The following is a 20,358-nucleotide window of genomic DNA, read 5'->3' on the forward strand; positions in this document are numbered from 1 at the left end:
TTCCGACTGCATGTGCCAGCAAGGGTACCAAACAAGATTACCATAACAGTACGATCAGATAAGATAATCTCTCAAGTGACCAAAGATCTCGGATCCTTAGGATAACCAGCAGCTGACTAGTCCTGCATCTCTAACATGAGAGGCAGGGATCAGCAAAGCGACTCCGAGTTCGCCCTCGTATAGCTTTCAACGCAGTTATTTAAACACAGCTCTCACCTTCATACATCTATTAAATAAAACATCATTTCTATCTATTGCATAATTAAAATGGCCGAATATAGACATTATGCAACACCCCATCCCGAATGGGTCGATGTACGCTAAATCATGTGCAAACTTCATGATATTGTTACTGACCCCATCAGTTCCCAAACAATCTTCCCCCAGGCACAAAACCAAGCTTGGGTATGACCAGAGACCATGATCCAATTATTCCACAGGAAGGCCTCGATGTTTACGAAATAAATGTCCCTGTGCGTGATAACAAGTCTATCACACTGCGCATCTACCGTCAAACTGCTCACAACGATGCCCTCCCTCTGTTTCTCTACATGCACGGCGGTGGGTATGTCACGGGTGGCCTTGAAACAGACGACATAACATGCAGAGCAATTGCGTTGGAAGTTCCTGTTCTTGTTGCAAGTGTCGAGTATCGACTTGCTCCTGAGCACAAGTTCCCCGTTGGCTTTGAAGATAGCTTCGATGTCGTCCGATGGGTAAGATACAGCGCTGCCAAACTACCGCCAGCTAACATTCTGTCCAGGCTGCATCGTCAGAGGGCCAGAGGAAACTCAACACAGACTTATCCAAGGGCTTTATCCTTGGTGGCACATCTGCTGGTGCCAACTTCACTGCCGGAATCTCGCACTTGGCTCGTGATGAGGGCCTCGCTCCCAGAATCACAGGCGTCGTGTTCCTCGCTGGGAGCTTCTGTCATCCAGATATGAGACCAAAGAAATATCTGGATCGTATTCTGAGCGTCGACGAGATCGATGATGCGCCCGGCCTCACGCGAAAGTCAATTGACTACTTTGCAGGCACGTTACTCTCTGACAATGCTTTTCACTCAATACTGATCATGCAACAGGACTATATGGCGCTCCCCCAACAGACAAGCGACTGTCCCCTCTTCTCTTCGATTCTCATGCCGGTATAGCAAAGAAAGCATACTTTGCAATTTGCGGTTGGGATCCACGTCGTGATGAAGCTATTCTTCTCGATCAATTGCTACAAGAAGTCGGGCTGTCAACCAAGTCACACATCTACTCAGGGCTGCCTCACGGCTTCTGGACGACTTGCCCTGACTTGCCTGTTTCCAAGAAGTGGCTGCAGGATCTTCTTCAGGGTGTGCGCTGGTTATTAGAGTAGAGGTAAGCAAAAGTATAAAGACGACGATGGGCAAAAGACAAAACAAACTCAATTTGTTCCAAATCACTTAATGAGTACCATCATACATTCTGCCCTTCATTTGCTTTCCCGTGTAGCCTTTGACAATTCCCAAACCAAGCCCAATATGCTTTTCCACAATTTCCGAAACAAAGATATTAGTATCCTACATTTTCAGCTTCTCCATCTCCTCAGAGAGAATGCCCTCCTCCACAACCCTGACTTTAACCTTCATTCCCCAAGGCTCATCATCTCCAATCCAGTTCTTCTTCTTTCCAATCTTTTCCACATCACTAGCTGCCTCCTTGACAGTTTCCTTTGTTCTTGCTGGGTCATCGTTGGTTTTCTGTACAGAGATTGTGAGCAGAAGACCTTCCTTATTCTTCTTCTTGCCCAAAGTGTACGACCACTGAGAGGTGAACACCACGCGTGGCTTCGACTTGTGGATCTTACCGGCTGGGTAGAGCGCGGTGATGAGTTGTCCGACCCTGCCGAGGTATGATGCCCACCAGACTTCCTCAGGCGTGAGCATGTCACGAAGTGACTCACGGAACTCGAGCTCACGAGGAGGAAGTTCACCACCATATCTGGACTCAAGCATCAAGGCCAACCTTGCTCGATCTTGGTGCGAAACACCGTGGATCGCAGACATGTTTCCAACACTGGTTGAGTACAAAGCCGTCGTTGAGGCCGTCTCCTTACTCATGAACATGTGCAGATACATCGCATTGGCGAAGGAGTCAACAACAGGCTCGCCGAACTCCTCTGGGAACTCCTTCTTCTTAGAAGGTTTCGGGATTGCGTTCTTGAGTAATTGCTGAATGAGATGTCGCGAACCCGGGGCAAAGTAGCCTGTGGCAACCTCTAGGGGAGACTGAGCTCGAATAGATGGTGAAAGCTGGCGGAAGAGGAAGCCTTCTCTGACACCGCCCTGACAAAAGTGTGCCTCTCTGATACCTCCAGGAATGGACTCTGAAAGAACATTGACAAGGAACGCGACCGCGGGAACCTGGGATCTTCGACGATCGGAAACACGGAAAATGTCTTTCGCAGCATGAGCGACATGTTTGAGAGCCTCGGTGTCCTCAAACTGTTTGCGCTTGGCAGTGTATCCATTGATAATGGAAATGGGATAGTAGCTGCCATCGGTCTGATTCAGGTACAGGAGCAAATATCCCCATCCTCTGAAACCACCTCCGGAGAGATAAATACGGTACCCGCCTTCCTTCTCAGCCTTCTCGGTCATCTCGGCGGGGATCTGCAGATTGTTGTATGCGTCCTTGAAGTTGGCGATCATTTCCTTCTCGAAAGCCTTGACAGCTGCATCGGCTTCATCCTTCTTCTTACCGTCACGAAGATCGTGAAGCTTCTTGGTCAAAGCAGCAGCTCCATATGGGAAGCTGAAGCTGCCTTTGGGACTCATGCGAACCTGACCGCCCGAGCTGAGCATCCAGGTAATCTGGGTGCTGCCACCGCCAAGGTCCATCACAAGGCCTTCCATGTTAGAGAAGCCACTGGCGATTCCGAGGGCACCGATCTGGCCCTCTTCCTCTTTAGGTAGGAGCTCAACTGTCAGACCAGTCTTGTCTTTGATAGCAGCCAAGAACTGCTTCGAGTTGAGTGCAGCGCGGGTGGCTTCGGTCGCGATAACATGGATATTCTCCTTCTTACAGCGGAAGTCGCCGCAAATCACAACGAATCGACTCAAGACTGAAACGACAGACTCGATGATATCGTCGGGAATGGGAATCTGATCTCCAGTCTCGGGATCATATTGAGAGTCGTAAAGAGAAATGGAGGCGCGATACTGGTAAACGGTAGGGAGCATACGAGCCAATGGGTTCGAAAGGTCGGAAATCGAGAGACGAATTCCATTGCTGGTGATGGCATCACTCGTCAGTTTCTTTGTTGCAGTTGATGAATTGTCTCTATTTTCTCACCTGCCCATGTCAACAACACCGACTAGCTTACCCTCATGGCCCTGCCATGGGGGATGACCGCCCTGAAGATGCGCGTACGGCGGCTGGGCATCCTCATCGTCGCTGCTCTCATGGCCAAACTCGGCGATTGGGTCGATGACTTCAAAGTCGGAGAAATCCATCACGAGCTGTCTTTGTTGTGTAGGTGGAAATGCCCGTTTGTCGTTGATGACGTTGGCAGCCCGGGTGAAATACAGAGCTCCCCAGTATTTAAGGTGGTCGGGGGCCTCTATTTCAGGGAGCTTCCCGTCACCAGAAGGGAAGCTAACGCCCTGCGGCGGGTTTCAGCTCTGATGGGATTGCCCTGACGTACACCAACCTTAAATGAGCTTGTCCGGAAATCGAGCCAGTTACGGTTGAGCAGCGACTCCGATGGCAGCACAAGCTACGTGATTGAATCAAGTCATTGACCGGGGTAGAGATAAGCACGAGATCGGAGACCTTATCTTGACGGATTGGGATCTTGACCGTTGTTCAATCAACGACTATACAAACGGTGAGGCAACAAGATTAATAGGCACAGAATTAAGCCTCGAATCGACAATTTACTTCAATTGCTAAGTACGAACAAGATCAATTGCTGAAAAGAAGTACTACGATCTGTAACAGACCCAGCTAGCTATACGCTTATAATCTCCAACCTAAAGTGACAAAATATTTAAGTAAGTTTATCCTACACTTAACTTAGGAGTTTCTTTAACTAGAATATCGTAATTTCCTGTTCTTTTGTTCCCCAACGAAATTTGCAATGCAATGAACCTTTCAGAGTGTTCAGCTGTTCTGTTAAAGTATTGTCTCATGAATATTGACGGAGGCACTAAGATGCTTCAACAACGTATCAACGTTTGCCCACATTGGCAGATATGGCTTTCTGTCTCTGCTTGTTTTCTCTTTATAATAAAAATTGCCTCTTTTTAATAATTGATATAAGGGGTGATTCGGATTAATATTGAGCAAGCATCATGCAAGGCCACTCGATTTGACTGTGATTCACTGTCTTCCGGTGCTAAGCATTATGTAAGTAAGTATGAACATGCTCGGATTTCATTGTATGCTCTTTTTCTCTTTCCTTCCCTCATATCATTTACTCCTTATTCAACTCAGCTGGGTCTGACGGCAAAAAGGAGTACAGCCTGTCAATTATTCGCGCTATCTGTCAAAGCGCAGGATTTGACTCGACTTCCAAGACCAGCCCATATCTCTTGACTGACTTCATGGAGAGTGATGAAAGCGTCATTGAACCTCGTGAAGAATCCGGTATGACGACGCAGCCTGTCGACGACGTGGGAAATTCTACACAGGACCCTGGAGATGGAAGCAATGATCACGTTGATGCGACCGCCAACAGCGATGACGGGGACAGTGAAGATCAAGATGATGGAGATTTCGGTGAACAAGCCATCGTCGCATACCTCAATACCTTCATGGCATGACTCTAAGTTCATATCATGGCGCCGAGATTAACTCGGTGACTAATTGTGAGTTCGCAATAGATCGCCAAACACGACGCGCCGCGTGCAGGCCGCATGCCCGGCCTCAGGTATGATAACACACTCTTCGAACACCAGAAGCATGCTGTAGAAGCCGCTATGCGGTCGCTTGCTGGCCCCCTCAAGGGCATGATATTGGGAGACCCCCAGGGCTTAGCAACACCCTGGTAGCTTTTGCCGTGGCTGCTTTATCCTGCGAGCCTGGGCCTTCACTTATCGTTGCACCTCTCATGCTGTAACCAGTGGATGACCCAGATCGATGCCTTCTTTGATGCGGCAATACTGGCCGCAAGGCGGACAAATATCAGGGAAGGATATCGGTCATCGTGATGAAAGGCGCGAGACATGGCTACCGTTTGGCTTTTGGAGAATTCTTTTCCCCCTTCAGCCTGTGATGGTACCAGGTCGAGATCACTTCCTATTCAAATCCTACTGAGGAGCCGAACTATATCGCAAGGTTCCAGGATGCCAACAAGGACTAAAAATCAGAACTGTCCGTTTTCTTTCTAAAGAGACCGAGGCTGATCCTCTGTTCTGGCAGCCTGGAGTCCGAGCCATGGAAGCCGATCGGAAAATGCATGATTCTCGACGATGCCCATACCATCAAGAATCGCAACACCCGCACATTTGCTGCCATCAATGCACTCCGTGGGAAATTCGAAGGATGTCTAGCCTTGATAGGAACACCTCTAGACAACACATGGGAGGACGGTTATGCCCTGCCGAGTCTGCTAGAAGGGCAACCATCACTGACTTAAAAGTATTGCGAAGAACATTCAAAGAATTTAAGAAAATGGCCCCTCAGCATCGCACTGGGAAATACATGACCTGACACATCCAGATGCTCGACGCTGCCAGCTTCTCAAACCCAATATCAACTATTTAAGATCGCCTTCCGCCTAGGACTGACACTGGCGATACTTTGCTCTCGACTCAAGTGACAGACACAAGTCCAATAAAGTATCATGGAACACGGACGACTCATCTTGTGAAGAGAAAATCATGAAGCAAGAAGGCGCGTGGCAAGGCTCCTCGACGCAACAATCTCATAAGAAGCATTTGATACTGCCGATATGCTATGACCGTGCGAGACAAATGATGACATTGGTAAAGTTTTGGGGTATTTTATCCTAAGGAAGGCCTAAATTATGACAACTTTCTCAAAGTTTGGAGGATTTCATCTCACATTATGATCCTAGTTTGACCATGATCGTCTTTATACAGAATTGTATTCGGGGCATAATCGCCCGTAGCCTTCTTTTGGAATTTTCATGAGACAATACTTCGTCGTCAGGCTTGCGAGTTCTTTTATTTCCTTTACCACGTAGCTTATACTATACCTTTACTTGCCTGTCATGAACTCAAAGAAATGAGAGAGAAAGCGACCTGCGCCATGTAGTCCTTCTATCGTCCAGGTAACCCAAGCCTAGACAAGCAATGCTTCTCTGCCCAGTCAAACATCTGATCCCGGAAACCCTTGCGCTTTTCCACAATAGGTGATGCATCAGCATAAGGATCCTCCTCCACAGCTTGAGCGATCCTCTTCGTCGTACCAGGAAGAACAACTTTCTGCAGCTCCAGATCCCAGAGCACTCTCACAACCCATCTTTGACTAAACCCACTTGGAGTTTTATTCGCCGAAGCATTCACCTTTCGTTGATGTCGCGCTGATATCTCAGCGACGTAATAAAAGTAGTCGGCGTCCCAGCTTCTTAGCTCTCCACTCTCGATCACAAGTTCCCAGGGTCTGCGTTTCGTAGGACCACCCAAGGAATGGTAACATGTAGCGTACTCAGCGTCATCATCGGTGAGCATCAGAATCCAGTGGTTTGGTTGGCCTTCCACAGGATCTGTGCAAACTCCGATAGTCAGTTGTAGAAATTCTTCGGAAGAGGATCCCAGACATCCAGAGAATCTTCGGAAGGGCATTTCCTGAGTTGTGTAGTGGTGAGGGATAAGGCTCGGTCGACGAGTGTACGGTTGTAGGTGATATCGCCGACCGGATGAGGCTGATCTGAGGATGACGAGAGAAAGTAATTGTAATGAATGGGGGTTCGCTTTAAATATTTCATGCAGCTGTTTGACAGACTCTTTCCGTCTTGAACAATGATAATGCATCATCGAACACTCGACATCACTGAACAGGCGAGGAGGCTGTCTAGCCTTGTTCATTGTCCCTGCACTCATGCTGAATCTGAACACTCACAGAATACTTACCAATTGCTTGTCTCTTATTTCTGTGTAATTAGTTGTGTTTCATTACCTTTCAGCGAACGCGAAGACCCTTTCTAGAGCCTGGACATATAGTGGCGATGTCCTCCAAATGCAGGATTTTAGATACAGTGCCCAGTAGCTCGAAAGCTATGTCTGTAGTGACTGATCACTGGACCTCCTTTGCCCTTTTTTTGTTGTTCAGATAATCCAGATGACTTGAGAGGTGGTCTAATGAAACTTCATGCAACATCGCCAGGTTGGGTCTGTGATTTAGCCTCGCGAGAATTACTTGACAGGAATATTGTGTTACACAATTTCACCAGTCAGATCAGTTACATGAACAGACATCAAGTAGTCTTTATTCTGCAATGATAAGCTATTTTCTTTGACTAGATGATGTTATTCCCGACTAAGGACTCGTGCTCGATAAAGGGCGTCTTGACAATCCACTAGTTTTCTCTTTTCTTTAGACAGAGTGGACACAAACTCAACCTCAATCTCAACCTCAACCACAACCACCAACATAAAAATGCCGTCCAAAATTCTCATTCTTGACGGTGGCCTCGGCACCTCTCTCGAGTCCAAGTACTCTGTCACTTTCTCCCGTTCAACGCCGCTCTGGTCCTCTCATCTGCTTGTTTCTGACCAATCCACTCTCCAATCCTGTCAGAGCGATTTCGGAGCTGTCCCAGTTGACGTGCTCCTCACAGCGACATATCAAGTTTCGCTCCATGGTTTCGCCGACACTCGCACTGAGGATTTCCCCGAGGGTATCCCTCGTGAAACTGTTCCTCGGTTCTTGGATGATGCTGTTAGTATTGCTCAGCGTGCTGTGGGGGACAAGGGCTGTGTTGCTTTGAGCATTGGACCTTACGGAGCTTGCATGATTCCAGGTCAGGAGTACAGTGGGAAATACGATGCGGAGCACAACTCTTTGGCTGATTTGGAGGCATGGCACCGTGAGCGATTGGGCGTCTTCGCTGAGGTTTCTGATACACAGAAGCGAGTGGGCTATGTTGCCCTCGAGACTATTCCCCGCGTTGACGAGATCATTGCCATGCGCAAAGCTCTCGCTGCGACACCAACACTATCTGATCTCCCTTACTGGACGGCATGTCTCTCCCCTGACAGAGACCTCAAAATGCCAGATGGCAACTCCATCGAAGCCGCCGTGGAGGCCATGCTAGATCCCGAGGTCTCATCCAAGTTGCCGTGGGGTATCGGTATCAACTGCACCAAGGTCGACAAGCTTGACCAACTCCTTCAAATCTTTGAGCGCACTGTCTCAGGCTTGATTGAGAGCGGCAAGATTACAGAGTGGCCTGCTCTGGTGCTGTATCCTGACGGAACAAATGGAGAGGTTTACAACACAACAACACAGAAATGGGAGATGCCAGACGGCGTTGAGACTCATAGACGCTCATCTTGGGAACGCCAACTTGAGACAGTCGTAAAGGCTACGGAGGATAGAGGGAAGTGGCCTGCCATCTTGGTCGGAGGATGCTGTAGGGCTGGGAGCGAAGATATCAAGAAACTTCGCGATTGTCTCGTAAAATAGAAGCTTCCATCAATGCCATGGAACGAAATTAAGATAAATTATATGTCTAACAAACCACGATATCAAAGATGTCAATTCACGAAGAAGCTACGTCAGGCAAGAAAAGTCAGAATTTATATCCTAAGTGATAGAAAGATTTAGGTAAAACTTAGGCAAACTTAGTATAGACTTAGGATGCCTTCCAAATAGCTATTTCAGAGCCCTTAAAAAGAGGCTATGACTATCAGAGCATTAAGCTACTTGAGTTGCTTATGAACGTGGCAGACACTTGGACGTGACCTGGTAGGGGCAAACGAATACAGACAGCATAGTTTTGCATTTTCGTCTGAATTTTTGTATTAACTTACCCCTCACTGATCTCTTGCTCCGGCTGCTATTTCTTCTTCATGTTTACACCTGAGCCTTTCATTAAGCTGGGGCTTTGCTCTCTTACGCGGCCACTTCAAGCAGTGCGAAACCTGGCACTTGGTAAAGCTAGTCTTCTCCAATCGTATAAAGACTCTTTTTCTTTTTATTCCTTCGTAGTACCTGACATATATCACAGACGTACAGGCCCGTCATTTCATAGAGAGGACAAGGCATGAATCCTAAACTCTGCACCTGAAAAGCATCAAATCGGTCAACATGGATCTCCGTTACAGCGTAAGTGCTGTCGACTATCTTGCCATGATACTTCTCTAATATGATGATTTAGCCGCCTCGTAAGAGATCCAACTCCTTCCATACGTCTTCTCAGAACAACGCCCAGTTCGCCCATCCAGTGCATGCGGAAACTGACCCAATGGATATCGATCGTCCAGGACATGCAACTCAAGATTCTACCACTGTGTTGTCTTCTGCTGGCGCTACTGCAGCAAATTCTGATATTCTGCATCACGGAGAGAACAACATCTCGCCCGAGGAACGAAGGGTCGAAGTCTATACTCGCTCGATCAACCTGTCTCCAAAGACCAAAGACGCTGCCACAAATGACTTATTCCCTTACCGCATGCCATTTTTTTTTTACAATGAAAATCTCCATCGCTATGTAATGTGATCGGAGGAGGGCACAAATCAACCCGCCTTTGCTCGAACTGCCTCGAAAACGCTGTTTGTGTGCGTTTTTGAACTATCAACTTATTGCGCCACGTTCTTCTCCCTCAACAAATCACGGATGCCCCAGATTCACGCGAGAGCTGTTATGCTCTTGAAAAAAGAGAGTTACATAAGACCAAGTGCACTCAACACCTGGGAGATGATTGATTATGCTCACGGTGCCACCACCAAAGCGGAATTCCATTTTTACTTCTAGGTGAAGGACCTGGTTGCACTCGCGGACAAGATGAAACTTGAGATTCACATGCATCTTCCCTGGAGAGACTTCGTCTCGCTTGCAAAGCCAACGGCTCCTTTGCGAGATGCTGGCTTCCAACTGTCGGTTACTTTTAACGAGGAAGAGTGGTCGGACATACCTTCGCAGTATCGAGACTTTCACAAGGCACTGGCAGTCAAGGCTATCACTAGGGCTGAGCTGGATACCGCCAATCTTCAGTTTCAACAAGACATGCCAGAGTTTATTGCAGATCAGTTGACTGCTCGCAGTACCCGTGGATTTCGTCCCAACAAAAGGCGATGATCTTCTTCCCTTGCTAATGTATCCTAAGCATATCTCATGATATCCTTAGGCTATGATAAGTCTATCGCCAGGATGTGGGCTTGTGACCAAGGCAACAAACTGAGCGGTATAGCGTGCTTTGCATGCGAGTCTAATAGATCAGTTGCAAGCAAATCTTACCCGCCGTTTCAGGTGCAATGAAAAAGCTACTTCAGTTAACTCCTACTAGGATGCTATTCATATATCAGGATCTACGTATGACTTGTTTGTATCCAACCTCAACTACCCACGCTTCGATCACGGCCAGTATCCCAACTTACTAATATCAGCACTTAACTCTCTTCCCTGCATCATCTCAGCCATAACTTTCGCCGTTCCCAACGACAAACTGATCCCCCATGGCCCATGCCCTGTCGCTACATAGACGCCACCATCACGTCCTTTCCGTGTCCTGTAGCCTTGTCGTAGATCCACATCCTCTATGCGTGTGATATAGGGTGTTCCTCGTTCTGACACAGGTCTAAAGCATAACCCAGTCCGTATTACCTCCAGCTCATCACCCTCAACTCTGATAATCTGCCTCGCCAGGTTCTTCAACTTCTCAAGTGGCGCATCCACGGGTTTCGCACCTGTTGCTAGTGGTGGTAGCCGCAAAGATGCGTTCACGCCACCGAGCCAGATATGTCCATTTGGTCGAGCATAAATCTCCGGCGAGAAGTCGTCCATGTTTGTATATACAGAGTGGTACGCATCGCCGATATCTGCGGGGTTTCGTACAACCAGTGAGTGTCCTGCGAGCGGTACGACGGGTATGTTGATAGATGATCCGGGAAACATGGACTCCAAGACACTTGGGGTCCATGCCCCAGTACATACAAGTGTTCGTGTAGCTGGAATATGTGTCTCTGAGGAGCAGTCTGTGTAACCAATACGGACATATGATAGCTCATCATGGCAGTCGGCGCCCACGCTTAGAACAACGGCAGGGTTATGGATCCGTACACCCGCTGCTCGACACCTCTCCAGGAGAAACTGGCATAGTTTTAGGGGGTCTCTGCGAATATGGTTTGTCAGAATATATCGGTCTCATAAGACAGTGACTTACAGAACAGCTGTCCCTTCACCATGATCAACCAAGCTGAGAGCATCACCCTTGATACGTCTCAACCAAGGCGGGCTATTCCTGTCTTTAACCTCCCCTCTCTCTTCTATCACATCCACACGACTCCCTCCATCACGTAGCCAATCCTGACCAGTCGAATCCTTGGGTTTCCTTCTCGGTAGCTCATAGTTCAAAGTCACTGACTTGGCATACAACCATTTCTCCCTCCCATTAAACTCCTTTGCCAATTTCTCATGCTCATCAAAACTCAGTTCTCCCAGAGATGCAAGATCTTGATGAAACCAGTCCCTCGCGAGAAATCCACCAGCGTAGCCAGATGCCGAGGCGAATAGCGTTGCTGATGAGTCAACAAGGTGGATGCTTGAACCCGGTTGATGTTCTGAGAGATAATAAGCTGTCGCGATGCCAATTATGCCACCTCCAACAATCACCGTCGAGGCCATTGGGATCAAGTATTAGGATTAGAAATCTATTGTATAATTGAGAAAACGGAACAAGTCTCAGCTGATGCAGGCGGGCTATTACCAAGAAAGAACCGATGACGTGAGTGACGATGATACAGGGTAAACAAGATTGAAGCTCCAGAATTGACCCCACCATGATAACCACCAAGAACCCCCATTCTCTTGAGCTTCAAAACGGTGACAAATTACAGATACTCACCGAACATCAACAGTATCAGTCACACAGCAGATTTCTCAACATGAGCTCCAAAGTCTTCATTATCACTGGTGCCAGTAAGGGCATTGGCGCTGCCATTACCCGTTACCTGCTTGACCAATCCCACAAGGTTGTTATTACAGCTCGATCATCCGAACCATTGGAGTGTTTGAAGAAATCGCACCCGGAACAGGTCCAATTCATTGCTGGAGACATTGTCGAACCTCAGGTGTGTACCTAAGCCAATTACAAGCTCAGGAGTTACGAGGCTGATGTTTGCTGTCTAGCTGCCTTCGAAGCTGGTTGACCTTGCTGTATCCTCGTTCGGCAAAATTGATGGTCTGGTTATCAACCATGGCATGTTGGCGCCCAAGAAGTTCGCAGACACCACGGTCGAAGAGTGGAAGAAGATTTATGACATCAACGTCTTCAGCGGTATTGCCTTGGTAAGGGGATCTTGGCCAGGCCTCTTACGAGGATGAACAATACTGATAACCCCAGGCCCAAGCTGCGATCAAAGAGCTACGCAAGTCCAAAGGCTGTATTGTCTGGGTGTCATCAGGAGCAGCAGCCAAGCAATATGCCGCGTGGACAAGTTACGGTTCATCAAAGGCAGTCTACAATTCTGTCTCAGCTCACATTGCGCTTGAAGAGCCTGACATAACAAGTGTTGCCATTGCACCAGGTCGAGTTGACACTGAGATGCAAGGTGTACTGAGATCGGAAGGCCAATCATCTATGAACAAGGCACAATACGATTCCTTCGTTGAAGCTAAAGAAAAGGGCATCTTGCTAAAGCCAGACCAGCCAGGAAATGTTATGGCCAAGTTTGTCGCAGACCCGCTCAAAGAGCTGAGCGGCAAATTCTTTTCGTACGTCTCACAACATACTATGACATCAAAGACTAACGATTATGCAGATGGAACTCACCAGAGGTCGAGGCATACCAAGAATAGGGTTTAGCTTAGGGATATTGGAAGAATCTGGATATCTCAAGCAGTGTTAGCTTTTATGTCTTTGGATATGGTTCAAGTAGATAAAAGATAGAAAGACAAATGCAAGTCAGTCGAAAGATGAAAAGCTCTTAGTTTGCTCCACATGGACATTCGGATTTAGCATGGAATGTAAGTTTCTTCATCATAGCATTTGATGTTGGTAGTAGAAATAAAGAAAAGCTTGTTCTTACCTGGTGCTGATTTGTCGCATGCAACCGAGTTCAAAGACGTGATGCTCGAAGCAGCTGCCTTGTCGCATGTTAGTTCCATGTTCCAACATGTTGTCCAAAGCAAGCGTGCAGTCGAATGCGCTCAGGCTATCGTTTTTATCCGTCATGAGAGTCGGTATTTGATAGTACCAGATAGCAAAGTGCATCACGGCGTATCGAAGGGGTGTAAAGATGCTGAAGGGAGTCTTACAGCATGGGTCAGAGAGTGCAGCCTAACTTTGAGTTGATTAGCCTATGGTCCGGTAACGTGGTTCAAGCTTTGAAACAAAGATGATTGGGATCAATCAGTTCTGTCCATTTGGCACAGGACGAAGTCAATCAGCACAGGAGGCTTGTCGAACCTCCTCAGCCTGGGGCGACAACATATCTCTTCATGCGAGTTGGTGGAGGGGGAACAAAGAGAGACTTACCCAAAGAATTGGCGGCTGCACTCGAGTGAAAGCAACGCACAAAGTGAGTGCTTCCGAGGTATAGCAAATTGACAGACGCTATTGGCGCCGCCTTGACAAAGCCGTTGCTCGACCTGAGCGTTGTGGCATGTTTGTAGAGAATAGAGAGAGAAAAGGAATGTTTGATGAAGGAATAGGAAATTTTCAAAAGATGGAAGTTCTGAAATAGCTGCATAACTGGTCCGTGCACGACAAAAAAGACGCGCCCCGTGTGGCTGGAAATGGAGACAGCCTCCACTGAAGCAAACCTCCAATTAACTTACAGCCAAGTCACAGCAGCCTTGGGACCTAAGGCTCCTCCACTGGCGCTCGAGGCACTGCCATGAATGAATTCCACTGAGCAAATGAAATTCCAGGTGGAGACTTGGCTACAAGCGCGGCGCAAAAAAAAAAACAAGCAGCAGCTCTTCAGATACAAAAGAGGCTTGCCCCACCACTCATGGGCCTGAGTAACCATCCCACCCCGTCTGTCTCCTTCTCAGCCTGACAAGCAAAAGTGAAGCTCATCATCAAGATCCAATATAAACAACAGCACTCAAACAACAGTGAAACATACACGCTTCTCAACGGATACATACATCACTAGAAGACCTCTTTGCGCCTTTCTACCCTTTTTTGTCACATTTCTTGCTTGTTGAGACTGTCTTCGCGTTGCACTCGGCCAGCCACCGTCTCTGAATAACCGCGTCTTTGGTGTATACTCGGTCATATCTCCAAAATACTAACGCAGTCAACCGCAAACACATTTCCAACACCACCCTGATTCACGGATTTTTGCTTCTTCAATATGTCTGATCACGAGTTTGGAGGCAAGTATTTTCTTTTTTCTTATTTGTTCGTTTGTTGTTGCGTTTCTTTCTCGTCCTGTTTATACGCATCTTCCGTCTTAGTTCTCAACCCGTAATGACCATCACGACAATGCATCACTGTCGGTTGGAAGTCACAGTGTTGTGAATACCATTTATTCAACTTTTATTTATATCGATCTCTACCGAGAAGTTTCTTATCATGTTCCATATCTTAAAACCCTTTTCATCACTATCGACACTTTACAAACATAGCACACTTTCGCATCTACTTTTCATCTCAAACTTCACTGTCTATCTCAAACACTCCCCCGATTTTATATTTCATTTTACTATTTGTCTCTCGCGATGCCTTTACCAGCGTCAACCAGATACTGGCTCAAATATGACAATGGAACACTCGGTCTGCTCTTCATGTCTGCTTCAAGACCCTGGGCTAATAATTTTGACTTATAGGTAACGACGATTTGTCGCTCCCGAAAGGTATGTCGCAGTGCTCCTCCTATTAAAAAGTCATTCACTAACTTAGTTACAGCTACTGTCCAAAAAATTGTATCTGAAATTCTTCCCCCATCGGCAGGCGTGGCATTTGCTAAAGAGGCTCGCGATCTCTTGATTGAATGCTGTGTCGAGTTCATTACCCTTATTTCATCAGAGGCGAACGAGATTTCTGAGAAGGAAGCAAAGAAGACTATCGCCTGCGATCACATCACGAAAGCTCTCGAGCAACTAGGCTTCACTGACATGGTCCCTGCTGTTCTCGAGGCAGCAGCTGAGCACAAGGAGGTTCAAAAAGTAAGCTCACAATTTCCCCTCAACATATTCAGCAAAGATTAACAATGACCAGGGCCGAGAGAAGAAGGCAGACAAGTTTGCCAACAGTGGCATGTCCATGGAGGAACTCGCTCGTCTACAGGAGGAGCAGTTCGCAGCTGCTCGAGAGCGTCACGGTTAGGGAAAGCGGCCAGACAGCACTGGATCACGCAAATGGTGGAAACGGGCGTAAAGGAAATTTTTAGCATTGCTAGGCGTTGGTGTGCAGAATTGGACTGGGATTGAACTGTGCCTGAAATTTGTCATGGGAAGCGGGCGGATGGGCTTGCTCGTTATCACTTTCGCTTATATTCGCTTATAGACCTTTGACAAGGCGTTTGCCATCAGGGAGGGATTTTCTGAATTACATCGTCTTCAACTTTAAATCTTGAATGGTTTGAAGCCTTGTCAGCGGGTGCCTCACGATGGACAGGCTATGATGAGCGGCTATGGAAGCGCACACAGGCCGTACAAGCCATGAACAACAGCCATAGCATAATTATTGCAACAATATTAAACTTTCAGAGAGTCAGTCATACCAAGATTGTGAAAAGTGTCTGAAATTGTATATATTTTGTCCAATCCATTCTAAGCTCTTCTCGTACGGGCCTTGACAGGCTTTAGTTTTCTATGCAAAGTGCACGCAGCAGCCTTGGCGTTTATTCAGATGACTGTGTCAATGATGACGTGATGTTAATATATGCACCTGTCCTATCAGAAAGTCGTATTAGCAATGACATCTTGTCTACCTAGGCTGCGACTCGTTTCTTTGTTGCCTTGAAGTATGCACATATCTCACTTATATCCTTATCGATAAGGCCGCAAGCAAAAAATGATGTAAATCAGAATATCCCCCACCTTGACGCCCACCTCACGTTACTCCCACCCTGCATTCTGCATGCATGCGCAATCAGCATCACTAGAAGCAGCAGTATTATTTTTGCTTCCATTGTCGTCAAAATAGGTCGAAGACGCAAAAACAAGAACAAGCCTGGACCGCGTGGCCCTCGCTGGCTCAATCGCAAAATGGGCCAGGAAGAGTCCTCTATGAGTTATGGCGGGCCGCCCATTACACTTACTGAGCGTAGCCTTGATGCTGTCGCCGAGTATATCAAAACGGGTCGGAGCAAGCGAATTGTTGTCTTGACTGGCGCTGGTATCTCCACTGCTGCTGGAAGTGAGTAATTGAACTGAAGTCAGAACTAAAAACATATCTAATAAAGCTATCAGTCCCCGACTTTCGATCGCCCGGAACAGGTCTTTATGCCAATCTTGCCCGCCTCAATCTGCCTTACGCCGAAGCCGTATTCGACATCTCTTACTTTCGCAATCACCCCGAGCCCTTCTATGTTCTAGCGAACGAACTATATCCAGGGAAATTCTCTCCGACCGTCTCCCATGCCTTCATCGCCCTTCTCGCCCGCAAGGGTCTTCTCCAGATGCTCTTCACACAGAACATCGATTGCCTTGAGCGCGTAGCTGGAGTACCTTCGGACAAGATCATTGAAGCCCATGGAAGCTTTGCGACACAGCGCTGCATCGAGTGCAAGGAGGAATACCCAGATGAGAAGATGAAGGAGCACGTCTTTGGAGGCAAGGTTCCCCATTGCGACAAGGAGGGGTGCAAGGGACTTGTCAAGCCAGATATTGTATTCTTCGGTGAGGCTCTACCCAAGGCATTCGACAACAATACGTACCAAGTAGCTATGGCCGACCTAGTTTTGATCGTGGGTACCAGTCTTAGCGTTTACCCTTTCGCTGCTCTCCCAGGCATGGCGCAAGAGGGCAAGCCCCGCGTGCTTTTCAACATGGAAAAGGTGGGCCAAATTGGAACCCGATCTGATGATGTGATGGAGCTCGGCGATTGTGATGCCGGTATTCGCAAGCTTGCTGATGCGCTTGGCTGGCGAGACGAGCTTGAGAAGCTCTGGAGACAGACCGTGGGCGATGCTGAGGCAGATCGACAGCTTGGCGGTAGAGAGAAGGATGACGTACAAGATGAGGTTGAGCGCTTGGCCGCCGAAGTTGGCGCTGTCGTTATTGACGAGAGCGACGAAGGCGTGCCATTGGAAAAAGAGCCCACGAAGCACAAGGATGGTCCCACTGTCTCGGAAAAGCCAAAGGACGAAGACAAACAACGAGAACCAGAAACAGCTACAGCTATTACAGATCTGGAGAATGATATCAAGGAGGCGCCCAAGAGCCAACAAACTAAACTAGATCGAGCCCATGTTGAGCAGCTGGAAGCCGAAGCAAGCAAGACAGAGTCTTTAGTCACGGAGCCCCCCAAGCCACAAACCCCTGAAGAAGAGCCACCAAAGGCAGAGGCATCAAAGATAGAGGCTAAAACAGGAGGAACTGTATCAGCATCTCTCAGCAACAAGGAGAAGTAGTTACTCCTTAAGTACTATGAGTACAGATGGGGCGTTCCAACAGTTAACGGTGTACGAAAACGGGGCCGGTGTAGAAGGTTGCAACTTCCTGCCCGCTATAGCCTGATGGCAGATGACTAGACGAGTTTATTTATGTTGATCACGATGAAATTCAATAGGGTACGGTTACATAGATAGTCCGCATTGACTAGATCAATGCAAGAGCCAGTCTAATGAAAGAATTGGTTTATCATTACCATGCTACTAAGTTCTGTATTACTTGACATATGCTGTAGCTTTTACTATAGAGGATCCATATATAGGAGAATATACCATCAGACTGGCCCTGATCTCATATCACATCATACTCATCATACAGATCGACACCAACTCTAAGAAACAATGACAAAAGACGAAGAGAAGACCCAGGCCTTCAGGGAGCAAGAAAACATAAGACTTTGGAAGAGGATGCCAAAATCAGCTCAGTAAAGTCTCCCCTAAGCTGAGGCCAAATTGCCTAAGCCTTTTCATCCTTTAGGATAAAGGTCCGAAGTCTTCTTGCCCCCCACCCCCCTCTTACCTAGGATCACATTTGCTTACAATCCACTGTCGATTTGTGCTGGGATATTGGAAAGTGTCCAGTGTCCCCATTGCCGACACGTCTCAGCCACTACGTTCGGTATACGTAGTTTCTTGACTTGATCTGGATTCGTGAGAAACTGCGTGAGAAATCCTGCCGAGACGTGCCACGCGATGTGGCAATGGAACGGCCATACACCTATGAGCAAATGCATGTCAGCACGATGCAACCGTGACCGCAGAAAGGGGTGATTATCATAAGGCTGAGTGAGCCAGGGAAGGTAAACGTACCCGGATTTTCTCCGGCATCGAACTGTATTACGAGATGACCATTGCCCCGAATCTGGACGACGTCGCGACGCTGTGGATTGTGTCTGTTTATGATTGTTCCATCCCAGGAACCTGGCCCCTCATGTAGTACATACATGTTGAAGCCGTGTAAGTGCATTGGATGTCTAAGCAGAAATCATTGTTAGCAACTGCAAGAAGCCGCATCCATTTGATTGAGTACTCACGCCACGGGAGTCTTGTTATTGACGACCACTCTCACGCTCTTTGCCTTTCCGGTATTTATCACGTTCCATTCAGGCTCGAATGTGTGATTGCCAAGTTTGCTGAGGAGCAGAGTTGGACTGTTGTAGTTTGTCCTTGCAGCCACTCCTCCCAATGTCCAGAGCGTGACATTGCTTGCATTTTTGAATGAGCTGATATCAAGCTCAATAGTCTTGTCAGCTGGAGGCAAAGGTAGCTTCATCACTGGCTTTGTTATACTCAAATCATCGTTGGCGCAAGTCTCTGGGTCTGGGATGTCCCAAGCCTGTGATTTGGGTGCTTTTTTCTGATTTGCATTGTCGTAGTAGATTGCCGCAAGGGCAGCTGGGGCGCGACCCAGACTACAGATGGCAGACATGTTGCTGCGCATCCAGTATGAGTCCAATTTGCCGTTAGCTCTGACCAGTACATCTGTGCGTTGGCCAACTCCAAGAGTTACAACTTTGGTGTCATACGGCTGTACTGGAACAAAATCATTGGCAATGACCTTCATTGTGTGACCATCAATGGAAAATCGTTGTATGGCTTCGGCACTTGGGTTGATGAGGCGTAAGCGGTGGACTTTACCGCGCTTGAAGCGAAATTTGGAGATGCCAGCGTTGCTTTTGCAGGGCGTCTTGTCTCCCGGTGCCACACTGGAGCAGTTGAAGTTCATCTTTCCGTTGATGAGATTGCTGTCGGAAAGAACAACACCATTGCCACCGGGTTTCATAATCTCCTCAACAAGGTCGAAATACTCTTTATGGTACCAATCACTCAACATGACAGGTCCAATATCGATGTCATAGTCTTTCTTTTCTCGTGGTCCGTATATGACCAATGGACCAAATAAACCAGCAGCAACTTGGGCGGAATAATGAGAGTGGTACCAACTTGTTCCATAGAGGTCGGCCAGGAACTGATACGTGAAACTTTTTTTAGGTGGGATCGGGCATTGGGTTACACCCGGAACGCCATCTTCCCACGGCATTCCCTTCTGAAGGATACCATGCCAATGCAAAGAGACACCCTCATCGTCCAAGTCGTTATGAACAGTGACTTGGATGGTGTCACCCCAATTTGCTTCAATCAGAGGCGCAGGAAATTGCCCGTTCACGAGGATTGTGGACAGCTCATAGCCGTCAGGGGCGATCGTCCCCCGACTGACAGTGAAGTCGTACCTCCTAATGACTCCGGTATTTGGTTGGTCCTGATAGTAATTTGTTTGGGAATTCATGGTACTCCAAGGATAGCCATTGGGAGTAGGGTTGTCAGTGAGGAAAGTTGGCAGGTCAGGTGCATCAAATGTGCCATACGACGACTCCCTATTAATAGATTAGTTCGTGCATATAGATGTTCGGAAGCATACTGCCTCACCCATTAGTCTGCAACTGGGACAATTGTCCCAGGTCCCCGAGATTGAATGGACTGCTATTAGTATTGCCCATACTGCACAGCGGACTTGGAGTCTCTATGGAGGGAGGATGCTGAGATATGCAATCTTCTCACAGGAACCAACACTGGTCTATATAGCCAAGAGGGGCGTGTTGATGAGCTCAGTCCATCTGGAGAGTGAACT

The 20,358-nt window shown here is 47.6% G+C and overlaps 11 protein-coding genes; 7 read left to right on the top strand and 4 right to left on the bottom strand.

The window, feature by feature from the left end:
* Window positions 1-267: 267 nt before the first annotated feature.
* FFUJ_04203 (uncharacterized protein) lies at window positions 268-1,368 on the top strand (the record flags this gene model as incomplete). XM_023572540.1 has 4 exons in its annotated part: window positions 268-315; window positions 366-716; window positions 764-968; window positions 1,088-1,368. The coding sequence occupies 4 exons, from the start codon at window positions 268-270 to the stop codon at window positions 1,366-1,368; spliced, it is 885 nt and encodes a 294-aa protein (XP_023426646.1).
* Window positions 1,369-1,552: 184 nt separating this feature from the next.
* FFUJ_04202 (related to RTG2-retrograde regulation protein) lies at window positions 1,553-3,487 on the bottom strand (the record flags this gene model as incomplete). XM_023572542.1 has 2 exons in its annotated part: window positions 1,553-3,289; window positions 3,350-3,487. 2 exons carry the CDS (start codon window positions 3,485-3,487, stop codon window positions 1,553-1,555), a joined length of 1,875 nt encoding a protein of 624 aa, XP_023426647.1.
* Window positions 3,488-4,392: 905 nt separating this feature from the next.
* Window positions 4,393-4,798, top strand: FFUJ_04201 (uncharacterized protein; the record flags this gene model as incomplete). XM_023572543.1 has 2 exons in its annotated part: window positions 4,393-4,414; window positions 4,470-4,798. The coding sequence occupies 2 exons, from the start codon at window positions 4,393-4,395 to the stop codon at window positions 4,796-4,798; spliced, it is 351 nt and encodes a 116-aa protein (XP_023427236.1).
* Window positions 4,799-6,259: 1,461 nt separating this feature from the next.
* FFUJ_04200 (uncharacterized protein) lies at window positions 6,260-7,042 on the bottom strand (the record flags this gene model as incomplete). The annotated part of the gene is made up of 1 exon (XM_023572544.1): window positions 6,260-7,042. One exon carries the CDS (start codon window positions 7,040-7,042, stop codon window positions 6,260-6,262), a length of 783 nt encoding a protein of 260 aa, XP_023426648.1.
* Window positions 7,043-7,598: 556 nt separating this feature from the next.
* Window positions 7,599-8,627, top strand: FFUJ_04199 (related to homocysteine S-methyltransferase; the record flags this gene model as incomplete). Its single annotated transcript, XM_023572545.1, has 1 exon — window positions 7,599-8,627. The coding sequence occupies one exon, from the start codon at window positions 7,599-7,601 to the stop codon at window positions 8,625-8,627; it is 1,029 nt and encodes a 342-aa protein (XP_023426649.1).
* A 624-nt stretch (window positions 8,628-9,251) lies between these two features.
* On the top strand, window positions 9,252-9,663 carry FFUJ_04198 (uncharacterized protein; the record flags this gene model as incomplete). XM_023572546.1 has 2 exons in its annotated part: window positions 9,252-9,269; window positions 9,322-9,663. 2 exons carry the CDS (start codon window positions 9,252-9,254, stop codon window positions 9,661-9,663), a joined length of 360 nt encoding a protein of 119 aa, XP_023426650.1.
* Window positions 9,664-10,518: 855 nt separating this feature from the next.
* FFUJ_04197 (related to FAD dependent oxidoreductase superfamily) lies at window positions 10,519-11,787 on the bottom strand (the record flags this gene model as incomplete). XM_023572547.1 has 2 exons in its annotated part: window positions 10,519-11,275; window positions 11,327-11,787. The coding sequence occupies 2 exons, from the start codon at window positions 11,785-11,787 to the stop codon at window positions 10,519-10,521; spliced, it is 1,218 nt and encodes a 405-aa protein (XP_023426651.1).
* Window positions 11,788-11,942: 155 nt separating this feature from the next.
* FFUJ_04196 (corticosteroid 11-beta-dehydrogenase-like protein) lies at window positions 11,943-12,960 on the top strand (the record flags this gene model as incomplete). XM_023572548.1 has 4 exons in its annotated part: window positions 11,943-12,233; window positions 12,292-12,450; window positions 12,506-12,876; window positions 12,924-12,960. 4 exons carry the CDS (start codon window positions 11,943-11,945, stop codon window positions 12,958-12,960), a joined length of 858 nt encoding a protein of 285 aa, XP_023426652.1.
* Window positions 12,961-14,832: 1,872 nt separating this feature from the next.
* Window positions 14,833-15,439, top strand: FFUJ_04195 (related to TBP-binding repressor protein; the record flags this gene model as incomplete). XM_023572549.1 has 4 exons in its annotated part: window positions 14,833-14,887; window positions 14,941-14,967; window positions 15,020-15,279; window positions 15,332-15,439. The coding sequence occupies 4 exons, from the start codon at window positions 14,833-14,835 to the stop codon at window positions 15,437-15,439; spliced, it is 450 nt and encodes a 149-aa protein (XP_023426653.1).
* Window positions 15,440-16,323: 884 nt separating this feature from the next.
* Window positions 16,324-17,690, top strand: FFUJ_04194 (related to Hst1p and Sir2p; the record flags this gene model as incomplete). XM_023572550.1 has 2 exons in its annotated part: window positions 16,324-16,474; window positions 16,528-17,690. The coding sequence occupies 2 exons, from the start codon at window positions 16,324-16,326 to the stop codon at window positions 17,688-17,690; spliced, it is 1,314 nt and encodes a 437-aa protein (XP_023426654.1).
* Window positions 17,691-18,265: 575 nt separating this feature from the next.
* Window positions 18,266-20,227, bottom strand: FFUJ_04193 (related to laccase precursor; the record flags this gene model as incomplete). XM_023572551.1 has 4 exons in its annotated part: window positions 18,266-18,447; window positions 18,540-18,703; window positions 18,764-20,104; window positions 20,157-20,227. The coding sequence occupies 4 exons, from the start codon at window positions 20,225-20,227 to the stop codon at window positions 18,266-18,268; spliced, it is 1,758 nt and encodes a 585-aa protein (XP_023426655.1).
* Window positions 20,228-20,358: the final 131 nt, after the last annotated feature.

The sequence above is a fragment of the Fusarium fujikuroi genome, chromosome FFUJ_chr02 (assembly GCF_900079805.1).
Source record: "Fusarium fujikuroi IMI 58289 draft genome, chromosome FFUJ_chr02".
Lineage (NCBI taxonomy): Eukaryota > Fungi > Ascomycota > Sordariomycetes > Hypocreales > Nectriaceae > Fusarium > Fusarium fujikuroi.